Here is a 22,636-nt window from a genome sequence, read left to right on the forward strand (position 1 = left end):
TTTTTTTTTTAGTGACCTGTGCTCAACACTAAGGGCGCACAAATTATATGCGTTCTATTTGTGTGAGCATTGGTCAGTAAAAGACTTGGAACTTCTTGGCACATGCCCACAGGAGCTGTGCAGTAGATGCAGCTCTTGTGCGCATGTCCAGTGAAGGGGGGGGGGGGGGGGGAGAGCAAGAAAACTTTTCAGCGGTGGCTGGAAATATGAAGAGATGGGGGTAAATGTGTGGGAGAGAGGAAAAGCTGCTGCTGCCACCACCTAAGGAGAAGTTGGGAGGCGAGGGCCGCTGTCAAAGTCACCCTGCCCTAACAACTAAAATCTACCGACAGCTCAGGAACTGTTGGTAGGTTTTAGTCATTAGGGCAGGGAGTTTCCGTGTACTGTTGCTCTAAGCATTACACGGAACTGCTAATTAACTAATTTTAATACAAGTGAGCTCATTAGCATACAACTATCAGTCACTGCTTCCATGCACGGTAAAGCAGTGGCCAAAAGCCTTAAGTGCACTAGCAGCAAAAAGCCCCGCTTCATTTAGACTGGCTAAACCCAGCCTAAATGAAACATTGCAAGCCTGGTTTGCTTTGAGCATTGGGCCCTTAGTGCACATTCTCATGTCCAACGTTTGGCGTGAGGAATTACACCAACTGAAACCTGGTGTAAATCTTGGTGTGCAAGTTGGATGCGCAACCCCCAAATTCAGTAACACTACACGTAACTTTCTGGAACACCCCTGACCCACCCATACCCTTTCCCATGGCCACACCACATATTTTGGGCTGCATGCAAGAAAATTTAGCACGGTTCTTTACAGAATTGTGTATAAACAGTTGCACGCACAACTCCAAGTGAGTGCCAATCAACACCAATAATTGATTGTTAGCAACTAATTATTGAGTGTAGATTGTTCATTACTTAATTTAGTTATGCACAGAACTCAGGATCACACCCAAATTTGGGTGACCTTTATCGAATCTGGGGGACAGTGAAGCAGCAGGCTGTGGTTCTTGAGTGCACACTGTCACTACAGTTGCTGGCTAGGTAGAAGAGACTTCAAAACAAATGGCAGAGAAAGGGAAAATGGATGGGGAGTGGAAGTCCATGGGAGTTGTTGGGCGCCCCATAAAGCAGTTTTGTCCGAAGGCTTTCAGCACTATACTAGTGGAATTTTACTAGACAGCAGATAATGTTAGTAGAAACTGGACGCACTGGAAAGATAATGCCTGAACCCTGAAGAAAAACAGTATAGAAGCAGAGGGTGTAATTAATTGTATTTGCAGCACTGAATTTCACAGTTGTGTTCAGAATAGGCTCTCTGCCTTCTCCCTCATCAGGGGCATTGCACCTACAGAACAGATTTAGAAACATCATGTTTTTGCTTTACAAAAAAAAAAAGCTCTGTAAATTTAATGGTTAAAAAATATTTTCTACATGACATTAGGCAGTACAAATATACCAGATATATCCCTTTCCAAATGGCAAAAAGCATCCTCTACATTACAGGTTCTAAAATTTATAACAAACTTTTCCAACTTCTGAAAATATACAATGTCCAAACAAAAGACCCGGAGAAATAAAGCAATGGCTTTGTACCTAACAGTATGACATTCATCCTGTATGAACATTAACTAAAAATGATCAAAAAAGTTATCAAACATTAGATTTACAAGAAGGCTGTCCTTTAAAGTTGAAGCCATTGAGCACAGTTAAAAAGTATACTATATGACAGTGATACACCTGCCTTTTGTTCCATGCATGTATAGTTGATAAATATACTTTATGAGAAGAAGGGTAGCTGGGCAAAGACATCTGCAGCAAATGTAAAACTGGGGTAAACTGGACTTTATGATATAAGGCATAGATCTGTGCATTTTCCACCATAAAATTTATTGCTTTTTTTTTCATCTTCTGTAAGACAGAGGTGAAAATTCACACAAACACACCTTTTACCAAGCATTTTTTTCCTTTTTCAAATGTTCTTTAAAAAAAATGATTACGTACTGCAGAGCTGAAAAGATTTGGTGTTTTCTGCCTTTTACCAAGACAATTCTTCTATTCGGGGCAAGGCAAGCAGTAGTTTGCAAACTTGCGCAAGTTGCAAAATCCACCTCTTTGTTTTTAACACATCCTGCTACAAGTATCCACCAGTTTCCTGTAGTGGTTGAACAAGGTGTCCTATTGGTTATATTACTCTCAGACTGATGATGGTCTAAATCGACAGGTGCTGACCTCTGACATTTCTTCCATCACCTTCCTGGGGTTGGAAAGGAATTATTTGTATTATGGAAACAAGATTAATGGTTGTTTATCCCCAGAGTCTGCAAGCTGAAGCAGGCTAAACTCCATGGATTGATGGTTCTCTTCAACCCCATTATGGCTTCATTGCAGTGAAACTGAGACATGTGCAAACAATGATACAAAAGAGCAAATCTTTCGGGGACAGATGCAAAGACCCCACAAAATGGCTCAACAAATCTCTACCTCATAGCCTCCTGCAATTCATGTATTTCTATGTTTCTATGTATTTGAACAAAACCACGTTTCATGGCTTTTATATGAATGCTGATCAGTTCTCACAGGTGCTTATGCTATCATAGTCCAAGCAAAGCTCCCAAGGGCAGTAACACAAATTACTCCTGCTAAATGTTTTGGTAATGAAGCCTTTTTTTCTTCTACTAGGAGTATACTGGTTAGGCATTTACAAATATATCATGGTGGTGACAAAAGTAAAGAAACCAATAATGAAAATCTACAATGGTTTCAGTTAATTTATGGCAATAACTAAAATTAATAAGCTGAAAAAGGACGATAATGACATAAGAACCATTGCCTTTCCGAGAAGATTCAATTGCCTGAAACATTCAATGGCCTGTACATTAGGCAAATGATTTTTACCTCAGAACGAGGTGTACAATACAAGGCTAGAACCAAGTTTAGCATGAGCAAACCATAATATAATCAGAAGACACTATGCATCCCTTACATTTTGTCATAGGATTACATAATTTTAAGGTGCGTATTTTGAGAAGTTTCTATGGAATGTCACGATCTTACATATAAATCGTTAGTAAGATATTCTTTGAGCAACAGTGTTTCTTATCTACATCTTCTAATCCTTAATACGTATTTAAAATAATTCAGATATAATACCTACAAAAATATGATACATTTACAAAATATATATATCTATATATACTATTCTTAGCACACTTTTCTTCAGTGAAAGTCTTTGCCTTTTCTCTTATTTCAGTATTTTGTTATGCATTTATTCATAAAGATGCCATCTGTGCCAAGGAGAGTTTAAACAACTGTGAGTAATTAGACAGTTCTGTTACTCTGTCCACCATCTCCTGTAGGGTCCTTGTGCTGGGATAGTGCAAGGCGGCCATTTTGGTTGCCATGACAATGATCTTTAGCAGCTCACACAGCTGGCTGCTGGAGTTCATCACCCTGTTGCGGATATCCTGGGTCACCACTTGTCTTGACAATGTGTCTCCAATGAATACCAGTTTGTGTGCACTTAAAATGACAAACTTGCTGTGGGCAACAAAGATCCTAGGAGGCTGACCAGCACTTATGCAGTTAAAAAAGGCATCAATTGCATTGAGGAGAGAAATGAAATGAGTCTCGCACTGATTGGAGTAGAAGAAAAGCAACTGCCTATCCTGAGATGCCAAGGAACTGGTTACTGTTGCAATGCCCTGAGGTGGCTGCCACTTTGTGATATCATTTTCCACTGGTGTGGTGATCTCATTCTCCAGCTGCTGGAACTGGCTCAACTGAAAGGCAAATGATAAACTATTTTAAAACCTGCCCAGTGTCCTTATAATCTAATGCAATACTTTGATATATTAGCAAGGAAACTGCTTACAAGCCTACATCCAGTAATAAAAGCACACAGGATACAATGGTTCCTCAGCTCCATAATGCCAAAATATAACACCCCTATTTTATCAGACTTCCAGTGGATACAAATGGGAACCTGAAGCTATTTGGGAGCTCTTCTCTTGAACATGATTATTAAATACTTAATTTTAAATCTTGTTTTCACATTGCTTACTGAATATCCTTAGTACCTTTTTTCAAAGAAGCCAAAGGTGGAGAAATTATCAAGGTGCAATAAAAGGAGTGTTTTTACTGTACCTTGATTTTCCACGGGAGTCAGCAACCTGAGATAGCTCAGTACTGTAGGTTGCTGACTCCCATGATAAATGAATAACTCTGCTTGTGAGCCACCTTGCAAGCAGAGTTGTTCTAGTGGCTCGGAAGAATTAGGCCTCAAAGCCACAGCCTGATGCTCCCGGGCCAGAACTTAAAGGGGCTGCAGTGTTGATCAAACCCCTCTCCACCTCGATCACAAACTCACTCCCCCAATCACAATTCCTATCCCACCTCCATAAGTCTCCCTTCCATCATCAAGGCCCTAACGACCTTACACCTGGTTGTCCAGTTCCATCTCCAAACTAGAGCCCTTTATAGCAACATGGCTCCTAGAAATAGCAGTGTGAGACTATTAGAGATGCCATTTTGGAGAAGACACCTCTAGGGTGGGAGTGACTAGGAATCGCTCCTGCCCTTGGACCACTAGGTACAGGGCCAATAGGACCTCAATGATATGGGGGGGGGGGGGGGTTATTTCACCATCATTTTATGGCTTGTGGCGCATCTAGTAAGTCAAGTTATATTTATTATACAGTAATGAGCTGCTTTATGTGCATTTGCATGTTTTGATTCTCATTACTATGTAACCCATGGAGGGGCATAATCGAAAAGGACGCCCAAGTTTTCCTGGGGACGTCCTCGCAGGACGGCCCTGTGAAGGGGTGGGGAAACCCGTATTATCAAAACAAGATGGGCGTCCATCTTTTGTTTCGATAATACAGTTGGGGACGCCCAAATCGTGAAATTTAGGTCGACCTTAGAGATGGTTGTCCTCAGACTTGGTCATTTCTGATTTGCAGCGATAATGGAAACCAAGGACGCCCACCTCAGAAACGACCAAATCCAAGCCATTTGGTCGTTGGAGGCGCCAGCATTCGTAGTGTACTGGCCCACCTCACATGCCAGGACATCAACCGGACACCCTAAGGGGCACTGCAGTGGACTTCACAAATTGCTCCAAGTGCATAGCTCCCATACCTTGTGTGCTGAGCCCCCCAACCCCCCCCCCCCCAAAACCCACTCCCCACAACTGTACATCACTACCATAGCCCTTATGGGTGAAGGGGGGCACCCAGATGTGGGTACAGTGGGTTTCTGGAGGGGTTTTGGAGGGCTCACATTTACCACCACAAGTGTAACAGGTGGGGGGGGGATGGGCCTGGGTCTGCCTGCCTGAAGTGCACTGCACCCACTAAACTGCTCCAGGGACCTGCATACTGCTGCGATGGACCTGAGTATGACATCTGACGCTGGCACAAAATATTTTTAAAGTTGTTTTTTGAGAGTGGGAGGGGGTTAGTGACCATTGGGGGAGTAAGGGGAGGTCATCCCCGATTCCTTTCCGGTGGTCATCTGGTCAGTTTGGGCACCTTTTTGAGGCTTGGTCGTAAGAAAAAAATGGACCAAGTGCTCGTCAGGGATGCCCTTCTTTTTCCCATTATGGGTTGAGGACCATGTGTTAGGCATGCCCAAGTCCCACCTTCGCTATGCCTCCGACACGCCCCCTTGTAACTTTCGTCGTCCCCGCAACGGAAAGCAGCTGGGGACGCAAAATCGGCTTTCGATTATGCCGATTTGGGCGACCCTGGGAGAAGGACGCCCATCTTCCGATCTGTGTCGAAAGATGGGCGCCCTTCTCTTTCAAAAATAAGCCTGATGGTGACTTAAATATCATGAATTAGGAAAATGGAAAATCAGCCGATTTCCTGCTGTGGTAAAAATGGCCTTAGCATGTGAAAAAGACCCACATAAGGACATACTAAGGCCACTTTTTATTGCAGCTTTGTAAAAGGACTCCTTAATAAATACATCATAAAATTTCAAAGCATAAGATAAGAATCTAACTACAGCTGAATGCCTCTACACAGACATCTAGAAAAGTACACAAAGCCCCATTTTACATACAACATGGGGATTGGAAATGAGACGTCCAGGTCAAGATGTGCAGAATTTTGGTGGATTACAGAAAAGGATCTGGTGACAAAGTATTTTCTAAAAGATCTGTAGGAGTGCATGTGTATGTGCCAGCACATACAGCAGGAGAAGCCAATTTGTAGAAAAAAACAAATCAACAGAGGAAACTCAGCAACTTACATGTATAAGTGCCGAAACCAGTCTTGTAGCCAAATGGCTAATTTAGGGCAAGTCTCAGCCCAAAGGGTGAGCAAAACATTTTATCAGCTCTGCCCTTTTTGCCCTCCCGCCTCAGTGCCCCCAAACTCAAAACAGAAATATGTGAGCTGGTGGGGATCCCCAACCCAAACCAACTGAAGATCTCCTCCCAGCTAGAACTCTTCCAACCTGGGTAGCCAGCAGCAGTTTTTCAGAGCTGTCACCACTGCTGGCCCCATAGATGCAACTGAGAATGCGCCGGGGTGAGAGGGGAAGGGCTGGCCCCATTGCCAACTCTGTGACATTGTCATTGGCTGTCAAGGTTGGAAGAGTTCTTTTTATTTATTTAGATTTTGCTCACACTTTTTTCAGTAGTAGCTCAAGGTGAGTTACATTCAGGTACACTGGGTATGTCTCTGTCCCAGGAGGGCTCACAATCTAAGTTTGTACCTGAGACAATGGCGGGTTAAGTGACTTGCCCAAGATCACAAGGAGCAGCAGTGGGATTTGAACCGGCCACCTTTGGATTGCAAGACTGGTGCTCTAACCACTAGGCCATTCCTTCACTCTTTGATGGAAGGAGGTTGTCGGTGGGGGTTGGGGATCCCTATCAGCCACTCCAAAGAAGCACCAATTTTGGGTGGGCCCCAGCCCACATAGCTATGCTACTGGCTGACACACAGGTAAATGGACTACTTCACAACATATACATGTACGTGTGGGTAGTTACATATGTATGTCAGCCATTTTGCAAAGCTATACATGTGAATATTGCTAATTAGAGAGAGGTTGCAGTCTTGGAGGGAGAAATAAACAATGGAGGATTAAGGAAAACCACTCACTTAAACCTTCCAATAATAAAAAAAATCAGACAGAATTAGCACATTTTTAAAGCCTATATGTGCCAGGAAAGAGTTGCAAATTGCTACATGGAATTATTAGATTGATTCAAGTGTACTCTCTTCATGAAATGGGGAATGCATATGTAGATTTTTGATTCACTCAGACCACAAGGAAACTACATCCCCTTGCAATTTGTGTGTCCTTTAAGTCCTTTCTAAACTCACTATTTACAGATATATTTATTTATTTGTTGCATTTGTATCCCACATTTTCTCACCTATTTGCAGGCTCAATGTGGCTTACATATTACCGTTAACGGCAAAAGCCGATTTCAGTATGAACAAATGTATGTTATTTCCACAAGTAAATGCTAGAATCTCCATGTGGAAATTACAAATGAGACTTCTAAGATAAGGTGCGAAGTGTTATATTAGATATGTTGCATGTTGGACTTCTGTCAGTGCTGTCCTGACTAGATGTCACCTTTAAAATTGAGCCCATTTGTCATATAAATATGGGCCAATGTGTTTAACTGTTAGATGTTGCTAGGTGTTTTCGTATCAGTCAAATCGGAAAGAAGCATTGGTGGGAGAAGATGAACATACTTGATGCTGTTCTAGCTGCATCTTGTTCTGTTTGATGATGTTTTCTTTTTCTAAAAGCTCCTTCTGCTGTCTTTCAAACTCTTCTTTTCCCTGTTGAGCAGATAACAAGCATTAACCACTAGGCCAGTAATTTCATACATTACAGACGACAAGCAAAATAGGGACGTGTATTTGATAGCATGCCTTGCTTGTTAGCACACTTTAAAAAATGCAACAAATGCTAAATGCTAGACATGCTACCTACAAATGAAGCCTCGGTTAAATTCTAATGTGCGTTAAGGGGCCCTTTTACTAAGCAGTGCTAAAAAGTGGCCTGAGGTAGCTCCAACCTGGGTCTTTCCAGACACTAAGGCCACTTTTAACGCTGCCGGTAAATGGCCAATTTTTACATTTCTGCATTTATGGCCATGCGATAATTTTCCCATTAGCACACGGCCGTTAGTGAATGACCACTTACCGACACCTATTATGTAGGCAGTAAGGGCTCACTGCCTCCAGACTCACCTCCAGACTCACCTCTAGCACTAAAAAAGAAAAACATGCAAAATCTACCATGGGACGCCTGAGCGCGGCCCTCAGTAGTGCATTTTAAGCTGTGGTAGGCACGCATTAGTACTTACCACTGCTTAGTAAAAGGACCCCTAAAAGCCAACTGAAAATAAGAGCCAAAAACTGTGTGTGTGTGTGTGTAGGGAGGTGGTGGGGGGGGGGGGGGGGAGGAATGACTCCAAATAAAAATTTTTGCCCATCATCTTACATTTCATTAGCCTTATATTCAGCGATATCCTCTATAGTTCCATGCGGATCACAAGACAACAAGAGAACCAACGCATTTAGCTGGGAAATATACAACAATATAACAATACAACAAAAACTATAATTAACCTACACTTTGCTCAAATAACACTGCTTTAAGTAAATTACGAAACATCAAATAATTGGAAATCGAACAAATAGTCACTGGGAGAGAATTCCACAAAGAGGCAGCCTGATAAGAAATTGAAGTAGAAAGCTGTCTAAAGTATTTAACCAGCTTAATTGATGGAAATTGTAAAGAAGCCTGCCCTCTTAACAACTGTCGATCCAATAGAAGAAAGAAACCCACTACATAAAATGGCAGATTTCCCTGCAAAAACTGAAAGACTAATGTACATGAGTTAAAATGAGATCTTGCAATAACTGGTAACCAATGCAATTTATAAAAATAGGGAGAAAATAAACCTAATTGCCAAATTTTGTTGCAACCTTCTCATTAGCGATTTAGTGCAGCTTATATAAACAATGTTGCAATAATCCATCTTTGAAAGCAACAATGACTGCACTATTAATCAAAAACCTACAAATTCGAAGAACTTCCATACAGGTCTTAACTTTCTCAATAACAAAAAAAGACCAGCACTATTTACCTGATTAGCCATAGAGGGGCATAATCGAACGAAAACGTCTATCTCCATGGGCGTTTATCTCCAAGAACGGGTCCGTGAAGGGGCGGACCGAACCGTATTTTGGGAAAAAATAGACGTCCATGTTTTATTCGACAATTTGTGAGCTGGGCGTTTTTGTTTTTCAGCGATAATGGAAAATGAAAGCTCCCAGCTCAAAAACGAATAAATCCAAGGCATTTGTTTGTGGGAGGGGCCAGGAGTCGTAGTGCACTGGTCCCCCTCACATGCCAGGACACCAACCGGGCACCCTAGGGGGCACTGTTACAAAAAAAAAAAAAAAAGGTAAAAGAGCTCCCAGGTGCATAGCACCCTTCCCTTGTTTGTTGAGCCCCCCCAAATCTCCCTCAAAACCCACCACCCACAAGTCTACACCATTACTATAGCCCTAAGGGGTGAAGGGGGGCACCTACATGTGGGTACAGTGGGTTTGGGGGGCGGTTTGGAGGGCTCCCATTTACCAGCACAAGTGTAACAGGTGGTGGGGGGGATGGGCCTGGGTCCACCTGCCTGAAGTCCACTGCACCCCCTAATCACTGCTCCAGTGACCTGCATACTGCTGCCAGGGAGGTGGGTATGACATTTGAGGGTGAACATAAAAAGTTGTGAAATGGCATATTTTTGTGGTGGGAGGGGGTTTGTGACCACTGGGGGAGTCAGGGGAGGTCATCCCTGACTCCCTCCAGTGGTCATCTGGTCATTTAGGGCACTTTTTGGGGCCCCATTCGTAGAAAAACAGGGTCCAGGAAAAGTGCCCTAAATTCTCGCTAAAAACGCATATTTTTATTCCATTATTGGCGAAAGGCGCCCATCTCTGATCAGCCGATAACCACGCCCCAGTTCCGCCTTCACCACGCCTTTGACACGCCCCCATCAACTTTGTCCACATCCGCGACGGAGTGCAGTTGAAAACGTCCAAATTCGGCTTTCGATTATACCGCTTTATTCGTTTTTGTGAGATAAACGTCTATCTCCCGATTTGGGTCGCAATATAGGCGTTTTTCTTTTTCAATTATAAGCTGGATAGTCAATTGACTATTGACCTCTACTCCTAAAACCCTTGTAACAAAGTCAAATTTAAACTGCATATTAGCAATAGAGAAATTTTCCCTTCCTTGCATATCTCTAGGGGATCCCAACCATAAAAATTTAGTTTTTATTGAGAGTCTATTACCCAACTCTCAATGGCACAAAAACATTCTTGAATCCTACCTAAGATATCCCTGTGATCTGAGTGTCTTAGGTAACTGTTTTACATCTTTGTAACTCCACGTATTCACTGGCATTTTATCAGCTGAATTATTGCTTGAAACACCTCCTGGAAGGTGCATCAATTAGATCTGACAATAACCCAAAGTCTTTAGGGTCAGCATTTAGCTGGCAACAGGCAGAGTTTTTTTGGCTGCCTGCGGCAACAACCCTGGATATTCAATGATGGGCCACGTGCATGCACTGCCACATAACATCCAGTTAAGTGCAATATTCAGAACTTAACTGGATAAATTAATAAAGATACAGATAGGACTGTGTTTTATGTGGTCCTATTTATCTGGTGAGCTTATCTGGTTAAGTGCTGAATACTGGTACTTAGGATTAAGTGCTGCCTCCACCTCCAGACAGTCCTTAAAATAGCCAGTTTCAGTTTAGGTGCTAAGCAGATATATGCAGCAGCACTATTTGACTAAATGCATACAATTTCAGTGCACAGTGTTCAAACACACACACTGCAAAACACTCCCAAAACAGTAAATTAATGGCTTGCAAATTACCATTTAGAGGCAGTTAGATCTGATGTTCTCCAGATACTAAAATGTTACTTATTATGACCTGTGCTCCATATTGATGTCTGGGACATGTTCATGTATATTGCAAATTACCATGGCATTAAAAAAATATGCATTGATAGAAAAATCAGTGAACACTGTTGTTGTAACATATTGAGGCTTATTTTCAAAGCACTTAGCCTCCCAAAGTTCCATAGAAACCTATGGAACTTAGCCTCCCAAAGTGCTTTGAAAATATGCCTCAAGGTCATTTACTGCATTGGGTGAAACTGGTTTTTAAATTTCTCCTTTCCTGTCAGTTTGTGAGACAATCCAAGATCAATGAATAGGGACTAGTTCACCAGACAGGAGAAGGAAACAAAAAATCCCTCCCCCCCCTCAATCCTAGCTGGTTCGGGGCACCTCTGGCCATCGACCAGACAGCCCCTGATAATCTAGCATCAGCTATGGAACAATAATACTTACCTCCACTTACATGAAGTGGAGGAGTAGCCTAATGGTTACAGCAGACAGAGTAAGAACCATGGCAGAAAGAGATCAAAATCATGCAATCCTTGTGACCCTGGCCAAGTCATTTAACTCTTCAGTGCCTCATGCACAAACTTAGGGTCCAGTTTACTAAGGTGCCCAGGCATTTGTAGTGTGCGCTAAATGCTAGAGACACCCATATGAATATATGGGTGTCTTTAGTGTGTGCTAAAAACGCTAGAGCGCCCTTTGCGCAGCTTAGTAAACAGGGCCCTGAGATTGTAAATCCTCCAGGGACAGAGAAATACCTGGTGTACCTCAATGTAACTCAACTTGAGCTACAACTGGAAAAGGCATGAGCTACAAGAAAATCCCTGGTGTTTGGGAAGCAGCAGCAGCCTTTTCTTCCACTGCTGACCTCTAGTGGTATATCAGACACACTGCTAGGGGTAAGTCTGAAATAATGAATTGTTTCAGAAGGAATATACCTTATTTGGCAGACTGACCTCTAGCAATGCATACTGACATACTTCTAGGGGTCAGACACTGCTATTTTTTAAGGTGGTAGCAAAAGAAAAGGATGCGGCTGGATGCCTTTCCAGAACCAAGTATACTGATTCATGTGGACTACCGCAGAATTGAAGGCTTTTTGGTCCAGGGGTAGCCATGCCAAGGGTGCCCTAAACCGTATAGCCTTGGGGTACAGTCGCTACCAGCAGGGCTGTGCAGTTGAAATCAGAGTTGTGGAATTGGAAGTAATTTAGATTGCTGGATTCGGTAAAAATGTACCGACATCGACTTCAGTCTTAAAATAAAAACTTACAACATTATAATATATGTATATAACATGATAAATTTACCATATCGTTATCTTGATGTAAAGTACTGGTAAATATAAGCTGTATTTACCAGTACTTTAGAAGCAGAACAAACCAATTTAAAGCCTAATATCAGTAGGAGTTGGAGTCAAAGCTTGAGTCAGAGTCAAAGGTTTTGTGTACTGGCTGTACAGCCCTGGCTTCCAGGCCCACTTGGGTCACAAGGGAATTTCTTGGGATAGCAGGGCCAATGCACCAAAGTCCTGGTAAAGCACTGATTGCTATTTCTCCCTCGGTAAAAATTACCAAGATGGAAATAGCAAATGATGAACAGAAAAAACGGATGCAAATGAGATGCTGGCAAAAACAGTGAGCAGCTCAGTAGGGGGAAGCCAATCGGTAAACTGAGCATACTCTGAACAGCCAATCGCTAAATGTGGCTGCTCTGCGCATGTTCAGTGTGCTACCTACAGCTTTCATACACACATATAAGCTGTGTGTATGAAAGCTGTGGATAGCTTTCTTTCACAATATTTCAGAAAGTGAAGCTCTGGCACACTTTTTTGTTCCAAGCCTCCATGGCTCCCCACCTGCCCCTGCTTTGAGACAACTGCTCTTCCTCTACCTCTTTTTCTTGTCCTTAAATGCCGGCTCCAGCATGTTCCTTGAGCTCAGTCGGAGGAGGGCAGGTTTTCGGGTGCAGACGGGACAGAAGGAAGGAGTGGGCTCGGGGGAGCCGCTGTCAGCAGCCATGTGCGGAGCTGCAACTGTGCCGGGAGAGACCCTTCAGTCCAGGGATCGGAGTGCCAGAAGGCACTGGAGTCCACAGACGCCTGAGGAGGGAGAGCTGCATGTGGTGGGATCGCATTAAAGTTGAGCTGATTATTCTCCTAATATGGGATTTTACCCATCTTCCCAAAAAACTGCAAAGGACTTGTGCTACAGCTTCTCCAGACCTCCTGTAAAAGTTTCCCCAGTAAAGGTAGGAGGGCCTTTCTGTGCATCGCACGAGAATGGATAAGCATCCTTCGGAATGCACATTTGAATACAGATAAGCTCATTTAAATGAATTAGCATGCTATCATCGTTGACTGCTGCCACAGACATTAAAAAGCCTGCAGAGCACCTTTGTGTATATCCCTGTTGAATAACGTGCTCGCTAAACTGGCTGAAAACGGTCAAGGAAGCACGTTGCTGGTCCAGTAAGTTTAGTGCATCTCCCCCAGAGTCCTCTGAGGAGAAGGACTACACCAGCTCAGATGACCCTATTACTCCCGCATCGAGAAGCTTTGATCAAGGAGGAAGTCTAGTGCAAGCAGCCTACGAGTGCCTTTGGGAGATTTTAAGCTACCGGGGGGAGGGGGTAAAAAAAATTCCTGACTATGCCACTGACTACAGGTGAAGTGAGAAACCATGCCGAAATTTAGCACAGTTTTCACTTTGGGAACAATTCCTGATTTGGCAGGTTTGCCTTTAACATGATGGTTTTACAGAGGATTTTTCCATGCTAAAACTCTTACTGCATCAGGAGTTAATGTTAGCAGAGAAAATTAAAAGTACACTGCTGTACTAAAGGATAGGGACCTCCATATATGACTCTGTAGACTCATGGCACCCGCAAAGCTCAACTGGTGATTAGTTGACCAACTGGACCAGGAGCAAATCACTCAGAACCAGAGGCTGAAAAGTGTGCCCATCCACCTGCTGAAGCTGGAATGAATGCCAAGAGAGAGATGTCTCAGCTCAGTTTTCAGTTCTCTATCTCCACCTGCTGGTTGATGGACACAACTATCCCACAGGTTCTGGAATATTGGGAAGCTACATAATGGAAACACCACTGCTGAAAAGTAAAGTCTGGATAGAAAAATGATATCGTTTTTCAGATTACACCATTACACAGAAACCACTTAATAATGTGGATTAGATCATCCCAGTCATCCAGCCTTTTGCTTACCTGTAAATGGACATAATCATAGTCATCCATCCAACTCTTTTCAGACCCACTACTGCTATATTCGGCATGCTGTTCTTTGTACGTAACCGGAGTGTACGATTTGCAATGCTCCTGCATTTTTTCATTTTGGGGTGTCTGGCTCTGTGGGCTATGGTAAATGTAGTCAGCTGTGTTCTCTGAGGCCTGCTTCAACTGGGGGCTGCCGATCATGCGTTTGAATAAGAGTTCTGCGTTGACGCTGATTGTGGTAGTCAACTGCTTGGCGTCATCCGAGACTGTCCTTGCTACCATGACAAATCGTTCCAAACTGTCACATTTGTTGTGAGGTTTGTTTATAGCCAGGACATTTAGGGACCAGCTGCAGCCACTGAGGTCCTGGTTAGTTTGGGATAAAATCTGGTAGGAGTCCTCTAGTCTTTGTAGCTCCCGTCTCATTTTGTTATGAAGGCTAGATTCTGACAGGCAGGAAGCATTCGCTGTTGCCCCTTTTGCAAACTGAAGAAACTCCAGTAGAGACTGCTCCACCTTATCCACAGCAGTATGGATTTCATTGATATTCTTTTCCATATACATGTAAGACCTCCACTCAGAGTTCACAAATGAATTCAGTTTGGAGACAGATGTCTCCACTATCTGCTGGAGCCAATACAGTCTTTCTATGGCTGTGTCTGGATCTAGGCCCAGTCTCCTGTCTTGAAAAGCAGATGCCGACAATGAGGATTCCTTTGAAGTGGTGGAAGAAGTGGACATGTTGCTCCTGGTGCTTCCTGTGCTGGAGAAAGACAATCTATTCATCCCATCGGTGACATCTTGCACTCCTTTAGTGTCCTGTGTGATTGTGGGAGGTACATCATAAACTCCATCTTTTCCTTCTGGACTGAAGCTGTCACCTATTCCATCCTGCTGTACTGGGAATGGAAGCCCTCGGGGGATATCATATACATCCTTCAGTGGAGAAGCTTGCTGCCCTAGTAGCTGATTTTGATGGCTCAGTGGATTATCATAGAGGCCTTGCTTTCTAGAAAATGAATCTGAGGTTGCTTCTACATCTCCATGATACTTTGGACTGAGTTCTGCTGCCACTGCCTTGGTGCTTGGGGGAGGGACATCATAAACTCCTTCAGGTCTCGGTTTCATGGAAGGTGGAAAGTCATAGGCCTTTTCCATCGCTGCTACACTATCTCTGCGGATGGAAGCTGAGATAGCACAAATCTGAAAAGAAAAAAAGTTTAATAAAATGTGTGTAATACAGAGTAATTAGGTTATCAAAAAGATGGAAAAAATGGACCATCTGAAGGAAGATGTAATTTAGATCCTACTCTAAACCACGGAGAAAACATGTACACTTAGCACAAGGCTGATTTTCATGCTATTAATGAGTTCAGAAACTAAAAGACAGTTCAGCAGAACACTTCACAGCACATCTGGCGTTAATATAAGGGTAATAATTATCTCATTAGAAGACTGGCTCTCAACCAAGCAAGGCCCTGCTTCTAGGAAAACCTGACTATCACTATGACGGAGTGCACTAAACCAGAGGAAAGTATACAAGCACACGAGTTCCAAAAATCCACTTTTAGCATCTTTTATAATTTTGTTATAACCTGCTTTTAAAAGGAGTATGTCAGCTATCCTGCCTTTTTCAGTTGGCTAAAATAATGCCTATGGGTGCTTAGCATAGAAAAAGGAGCCTCAGTGGGAGAAATAAATAATTTCATTTTAGCAGGCTGCGTTGGGATTTGTAGTTTGACACATGCCAAATATCTGCAGATGCTGTGTCTCTCCCTTCCTTGGGCTCTATCATGGAGCTCTGGACTCTTTAAGCCGATACCTGGAAGACTTCAACAGTTCCAGAAACCAGCTGGTTGTCTTGGTGAACATTTTAAATTTTGCAAGAAAGTTACATTCTCTGTAATGTTATGGTCTCTTCAAAAGCATATGGAGACACCTCTAAGGCTCTGCTTTATGTAGATGGCTGTACTAAATTATTGTACCATGACTTGTATATACCCCTACAGTTTCCAGAACAAGAACTGGGCTTTCCTGACTAGTGAGGTAATGGTAGGAGCACACCTCTTTTAGAGGGAAATGGACTGGTATAAAACCTCAGCTCCATTTGAAATCCTTGTCTTTGGTTTCTGGTTCCTTGGCTACTTTACCACCCAGCTGGGGGACAAGAATCTTTGGCTAGCCTAGCCAATGTACCAAAAGGAGCACAGATATAGCGGAGGTGACAAGGTCGCTTGGGCCTTTGGACTTCCCTGGAAGGAACTAAGCAGGTCTGGAGTAAATAATTGCCACACAGAACCACTGATTCTGAAATGAAGAGACAATATTGTGCAGTGGTTCTCAACCAGGTTGGAAGGACAAAAAAAGCAGATCAAAGAAAATAGTTTATTGAATGACAACCAAATAAACAAATCAGCCCGACACTGGCTGTAGCGAAACACGGCCAGTGTCGGGCTGATTTGTTTATTTGGTTGTCATTCAATAAACTATTTTCTTTGATTGATCTGCTTTTTTTGTCCTTCCATCTTGGAGTTTGCGGATCGTTTGCCTTGCTGTTTTTGTGGTTCTCAACCAGGACACACCCTGCTAGTCAGGGTATCTACAATGAATATATTCGAGACAAATCTGGATGCACTACTTTCATTGTATGCAAATATATCTCATACATTTTTATTTTGGGTATCCTGAAACCTGTCTGGCTAGCTGTGTCCCAAGGACTAGGTTGAGAACCCCTGATATGGCGAACATCCCTTGGATCTGAGCAAGGAGGGTCAGGCAGCCAGAGAGAACTGCATCTCTGACCACATCTGAGTCAATCCAGCTCCGAGAGGTATTCAAGAGATAAAAGACAGGATTCTCTTGGGGAATGGAGAGTCCTTGGAGAATTAAGTTACATTACATTACAATTATTCTTAAAGGTCACAACCACATAAGAAGTTCTGTGGAGATCACAAGTTAAGAGATCCAATGCAAATCATGGAGAACTACAACAGAAGGAAATACATTCCGAATAATCAGTAACATGCTAAAAATTTCTTGAACAGGGACGTCAAAGATTTCCTAAATAGAGAATAACCAGTGAGTATCCTTAGCTGACTCGGTAAGGAATTCTATACACACACAGCTAAAAAAGTACAAGTGAAAAAGAATAATTTCAAACCAATTTTCTTGGCTCTAGGATACTGAAGTGAACAAGGATTTCTAAAAGCCTCTAACCTGATAGAATTAGGGAAGCTAATTAAATCTAGCATATAGGATGGAACGTTACCATGCAAGATGCTATAGACCATAACACACAATTTAAATTGAATGTGGCTGTTATTTTTGCACTCTGTGTACTGTTATTGTTGTGAAGTCTGCCCTTTTTGCTTGAAGACTATTTTTTTTTTTTTAATAAAGTTTTGGAGCCGTTAGGATTTGTTTAAAGAAGAGGAAAAAGTGGTACTAATAAAAATAGTTGACATTCAAAGTAAACTTCTCCATTTTTACTCAAATTTTGATTCCTGCTATAGCGATGGTTCTCAACGCAGCCCACGGGACACTTCCAGTCAGTGGTGCTATATGCAAATCTATCTCATGCATATTCATTGTGGATGCTCTGAAATCCAGACTGGCTGGGTGTGTCCCGAGGACTAGGTTGAGAACTCCTGGGCCATATCAAGACAAACGTTTCTAGGTTTTGAAAGCTCACTCTTCTTTGCTGTTCTTGACATAATGGCAGCAATTTTTAAACTTCCTTAATTTTCAAAACAAAATGTGCCACAGAGCTTCCCTTTGAAAGTTCAGGGCTATCACAGAGGTTTTCAAAATAATTTAATTACCCAAGCCATTTCCACACATAAGCGCCTTTATAAAATTACACCAAAGGCCCAACATTCAAAATGATTTAAATGACCAGAAGAGGATCCTGGCTGTTTAAATTACCTGTCTGGGTCTAACCGGGCATTTTCAGCAGCACTTAACTGGATAGTGGCACTGGAAATGCCTGGTTAGGATGGGGCGCAGTCAGCACTTAGCTGGTTAAATGCCAATTTTAGCATTTAACTGGCTAAGACAAGCGCATAAACAGAACTGCATAAAACACAGTCCTACCTTTATATGGTTCTTCATAGCCAGTTGTGCTGAATATCGCACTCAACCAGCTATGGGGTCGATAGCCAAAGCGATTTAACCAGCCAGAAACAGCTCCTGGCTGGTTAAATCACTTGTTCAGGGCTGACTGCTTATTTTCAGTGGTACTTAATGGGTTAGTGCTGCTGAAAATGTCCAGTTAATGCCTAACTCAAAAACTGCTATTTTGGGGGCATTCTGAGGGCGGAGCCAGCCCTTGGCCAGTTAAGAGCCAATATTCAGCACTTAACTGCATAAATCGGATGCATAAAAGTCAGTCTTATCTTTATGCAGTTCACCATAGCCGGTTAAATGCTCAATGTCGCGGCTATACTTTAGCTGGCTCTGCAGAGCTGAAAATTCAATGCAGGAGCCCGGGCTGAATAATGGACCCAAGGGTACAAGTACACAGAATGACAAGAACATATGTACCTTATGAGACTTTACTGTAGGCATGCTCTGGGGCAAAGTTTCAGTGGAGTGCAGGAAGAGTTGCGATTCACGTGCGTACTTTATAAAGCATGTGCAATCTCTCATACATTTACACCTGCCTTTAAGCTGAGGTACATGTATGACAGTAGCATAACCAGACCTCAATTTTTGAGTGGGCATGACCCACACATTTCCTCTTTGTCCACTCCCCCCCCCCCCCCCCCCCAGATAAAGATAAATTCCTTGGCTGGCGAGGATCTCTGGGCCCCGCCAGCTGAAGAATCTTCTGGAATCTCCCAAGGCCAGAGAAGGCTCATTCCTACACCAGTCACCAACGCGCATCCAGCCGCCAACACCGGCACTGCCCCTCTCCCCCCACGCGTGTCAGTTCAACCAGCATCCCTGTGCACGCTTGTGCGGTGATGTCAATTGAACTGAGTATATGCAAGAAGTGGGGGGGGGGGGGGGGGGGGAGGGCAGTGCCGGTGTCAGAGGCTGGAAGCATGCTGCTGACTACTGCAGGGTTGAGACTGCTCGGGGAACTCCAGGTAGAAAGGACGCTTCTGCTGGCGGGGCCCGGAGATCCCCACCAGCTACACCAATGATGTGCGTCACCTCTGGGTGGGTCCCTGACCACCAAGGCCCACCCATGGCTATGCCACTGATGTATGTGAGTTCATTGCTGTACCAGCAATTTCTGCAAGATTTGTGCTAGTAAAGATACAGAGGCTTATGTGTCTTTGTAAACCAGGCTATAAAGAGGTGCCTACTTGGTGTTCACATATAGGTGACTTATAAAATTACTATCCATATGTACTTTCCTTTCCTGACTCTAACCATAACCATGGGCATCCCTTCCCTCTTTTAAGTTAATTGTGCTGTGAAAGCATGCACATAGATTTTATCTGCAGTGGGGACAGCAACTTCCAGTCATTCCAGCAATCAGGAAACATACAATGAATATGTATAAATCTATATACAGTGCACATATCCATATGTACACTGCCTAACATGACTGCCTAACCTCTTTGTTACTAATTGATCAAGCACTACCACTTTAGTCAATGACCTAATGTATGTTACAATCCAATTTATTACTCAGGAACTTTCTTGCAAAACCATAATGTATTCTTCCTTATCATGTATGTCTGCACATGATCTGTTCCATATATATTATGTTCCATGTATGTTACCATGTATGTATGCACCTTAACGCAACACCATTTGTAATTCTGTTACCCGGAAATGGCAACCGCCATTATGGCAAACGTAAGCCACATTGAGCCTGCAAATTGGTGGGAAAATGTGGGATACAAATACTACAAATAAATAAATAAATAAATAAGCAAATCCATGTTATGCATATTCACTGTGGATATTTTGAAAACCAGACTGTCTAAGGGAGTCCTCTAGGAATGGGCTGGGGGCAACTTGTAGATAGGTATTACATATACAGATCTACAAATTAAATTTATCTAACATATCACAGAGACAGAAACTTACCCCTTGGGAGGGAGGGATATCATACACCCCTTGTGCTCTAAGCTCTCCAGCTGAGCTTGTATACATGGGCCCCTTCACAGAAGTAGGAGGAATATCATAGACCTGAAATATTAGGATGAATTAGTTACATGCAGTAGAAATATTTTTTGTATCAAATGTGAAAGATGTTTGGATATACATAATAGGCCTGATATTCAGCCAGCGGCAATCAACATTTTGCTGACCACTGCTAGCATTATACCTTGAAATTCAATGCCAGGCCACGTCTGGGCTTCAGCATTGAATTGCCAGGTCTGCGATATTTGGCACTTAACCTGCTATGAAAAACCGCATAAAGACAGGGCTGCATTTCAATGCGGTCCTACTTTATAAGGTTATCTTAGCTGGTTAAGTGCTGACTCCATCCCTGGAATGCCCCCAAAATAACCAGTTTCAACTTGAACATTAACTGGGCCTTTTCAGCGGCACTATCTGTTTTAAGTGCCGCTGAAAGTGATCGGTTAACCCAGGACTTATTAAGTTACACATCACACACATATAATTGTACTCCATGCATTTTCCATATATGGGAAACCGCTTTCCACATATCCACCTCAGAGGCAGACCGAAACTGAGGGTTTTGGTTTTGGCCAAAACCAAATCTGTGGTTGAAACTTGCCACTCAGTTTCAGGGGAGAACCAAAACTGAAATCACCACACCCATCCTGGCAGAGATATGGCTCCCCCCCCTCCCCCGCAAGGCCTACCTTAAGAAGTACTGGTGGTCTAGTGGTCTCTTCAGCGCAGAAGCAATCCCGACTTGCTCCTGCCTGTGCCAGCTGCACAGTCAAAATGGGAAGTTGCAGCAGCCTCGCAAGACTGCCATGGAAGATAGTGGCAGCCGTTTTCAGATCAGACCAGGAGCAATCTCCTGCCGACATAGGCAGGAACGAGTGGGAATCACTCCTGTCCCAAATAGGCCACTAGACCACCAGGGCTTCTTAAGATAGGCCTGGGGAGGGCCTACGGGTGGTTGAGGGAGGGGGCACAGAGTGATAACAAGGGGAGGGAGAAGGGCGAAGAGTAATCACCGGGCAGGGGGAGTTGGGAAGAGTTTTGGTTTCAGCTAAAAATGCACTGGCATTTTTAGTTGAAACCGAAGCAAGGCAAGTTTCGGTCAGCCTGTAATCCACCTCTCATCCTCACAACTACTTTCATGAAAGTTTCTATTCCCAGGACTGCAGGAATAGAACATATGTGTAATGCATCTGTTTGGGGTTTCCCTCATGAACAATGGCACATTTTTGGGCACCACTGAAACATGACAAACTCAGTGCAGTCCCGGGATTTCCTAAAGATTTAGGAGGAAACAACTTGTTTCTAGACCCAAAAGGATCAATTTCACAATCACTCAAAACCTGCTCAGCTTTAGAAAAGTTAACTCAAGCAAAATGTAAAGTGGTAGGACATGTGGAGGGACATAATCGAAAGGGGCGCCCAAGTTTTCCTGAGGACGTCCTCGCAAGACGTCCCCGCGAAGGGGCGGGGAAACCCATATTATCGAAACAAGATGGGCGACCATCTTTTGTTTCGATAATACGGTCGGGGATGCCCAAATCTTGACATTTAGGTTGTCCCTAGACTTGGTCATTTCTGATTTTTGGCAATAATGGAAACTAAGGACGCCCAGCTCAGAAATGACCAAATGCAAGCTCTTTGGTTGTGGGAGCAGCCAGCATTCGTAGTGCACTGGTTCCTCTCACATGCCAAGGCACCCTAGGGAGCACTGCAGTGGACTTCAGAAAAAGCTCCCAGGTACATAGCTCCCTTACCTTGTGTGCTGAGCCCCCCCAAACCCCACTCCCCCCCAACTGTACACCTACCATAGTCCTAAGGGGTGAAGGGGGGCACCTAGTTGTGGGTACAGTGGGTTTCTGGTAGGTTTTGAAGGGCTCACATTTATCACCACAAACGTAACAGGTAAGGGGGTTGATGGGCCTGGGTCCGCCTGCCTCACGTGCACTGCACCCACTAAAACTGCTCCAGGGACCTGCATACTACTATCATGGAGCTGGGTATGATATTTGAGGCTGGCATACAGGCTGGCAAAAAATATTAAAAAAAAATTTTTTGAGGGTGGGAGGGGGTTAGTGATCACTGGGGGAGTACATAAGTACATAAGTACATAAGTAGTGCCATACTGGGAAAGACCAAAGGTCCATCTAGCCCAGCATCCTGTCACCGACAGTGGCCAATCCAGGTCAAGGGCACCTGGCACGCTCCCCAAACGTAAAAACATTCCAGACAAGTTATACCTAAAAATGAGGAATTTTTCCAGTCCATTTAATAGCGGTCTATGGACTTGTCCTTTAGGAATCTATCTAACCCCTTTTTAAACTCCGTCAAGCTAACCGCC

General features: G+C 43.4%; 1 protein-coding gene across 1 annotated transcript in view; it reads right to left on the reverse strand.

Annotated features, from left to right (window-relative positions):
* Window positions 1-2,675: 2,675 nt before the first annotated feature.
* The window catches only part of NEDD9 (neural precursor cell expressed, developmentally down-regulated 9), a 94,604-nt gene continuing 74,643 nt past the window's right edge, over window positions 2,676-22,636 (reverse strand). The window contains exons 4-7 of the mRNA XM_030211034.1: window positions 20,242-20,343; window positions 14,188-15,399; window positions 7,722-7,811; window positions 2,676-3,779 (exon numbers count right to left, since the gene is read on the reverse strand). Coding sequence (XP_030066894.1) covers window positions 3,270-3,779; window positions 7,722-7,811; window positions 14,188-15,399; window positions 20,242-20,343 — 1,914 coding nt within the window. The 3' untranslated portion in view covers window positions 2,676-3,269. The remainder of the gene's footprint in view (window positions 3,780-7,721; window positions 7,812-14,187; window positions 15,400-20,241; window positions 20,344-22,636) is intronic.

This window comes from Microcaecilia unicolor, chromosome 1, assembly GCF_901765095.1.
Source record: "Microcaecilia unicolor chromosome 1, aMicUni1.1, whole genome shotgun sequence".
Lineage (NCBI taxonomy): Eukaryota > Metazoa > Chordata > Amphibia > Gymnophiona > Siphonopidae > Microcaecilia > Microcaecilia unicolor.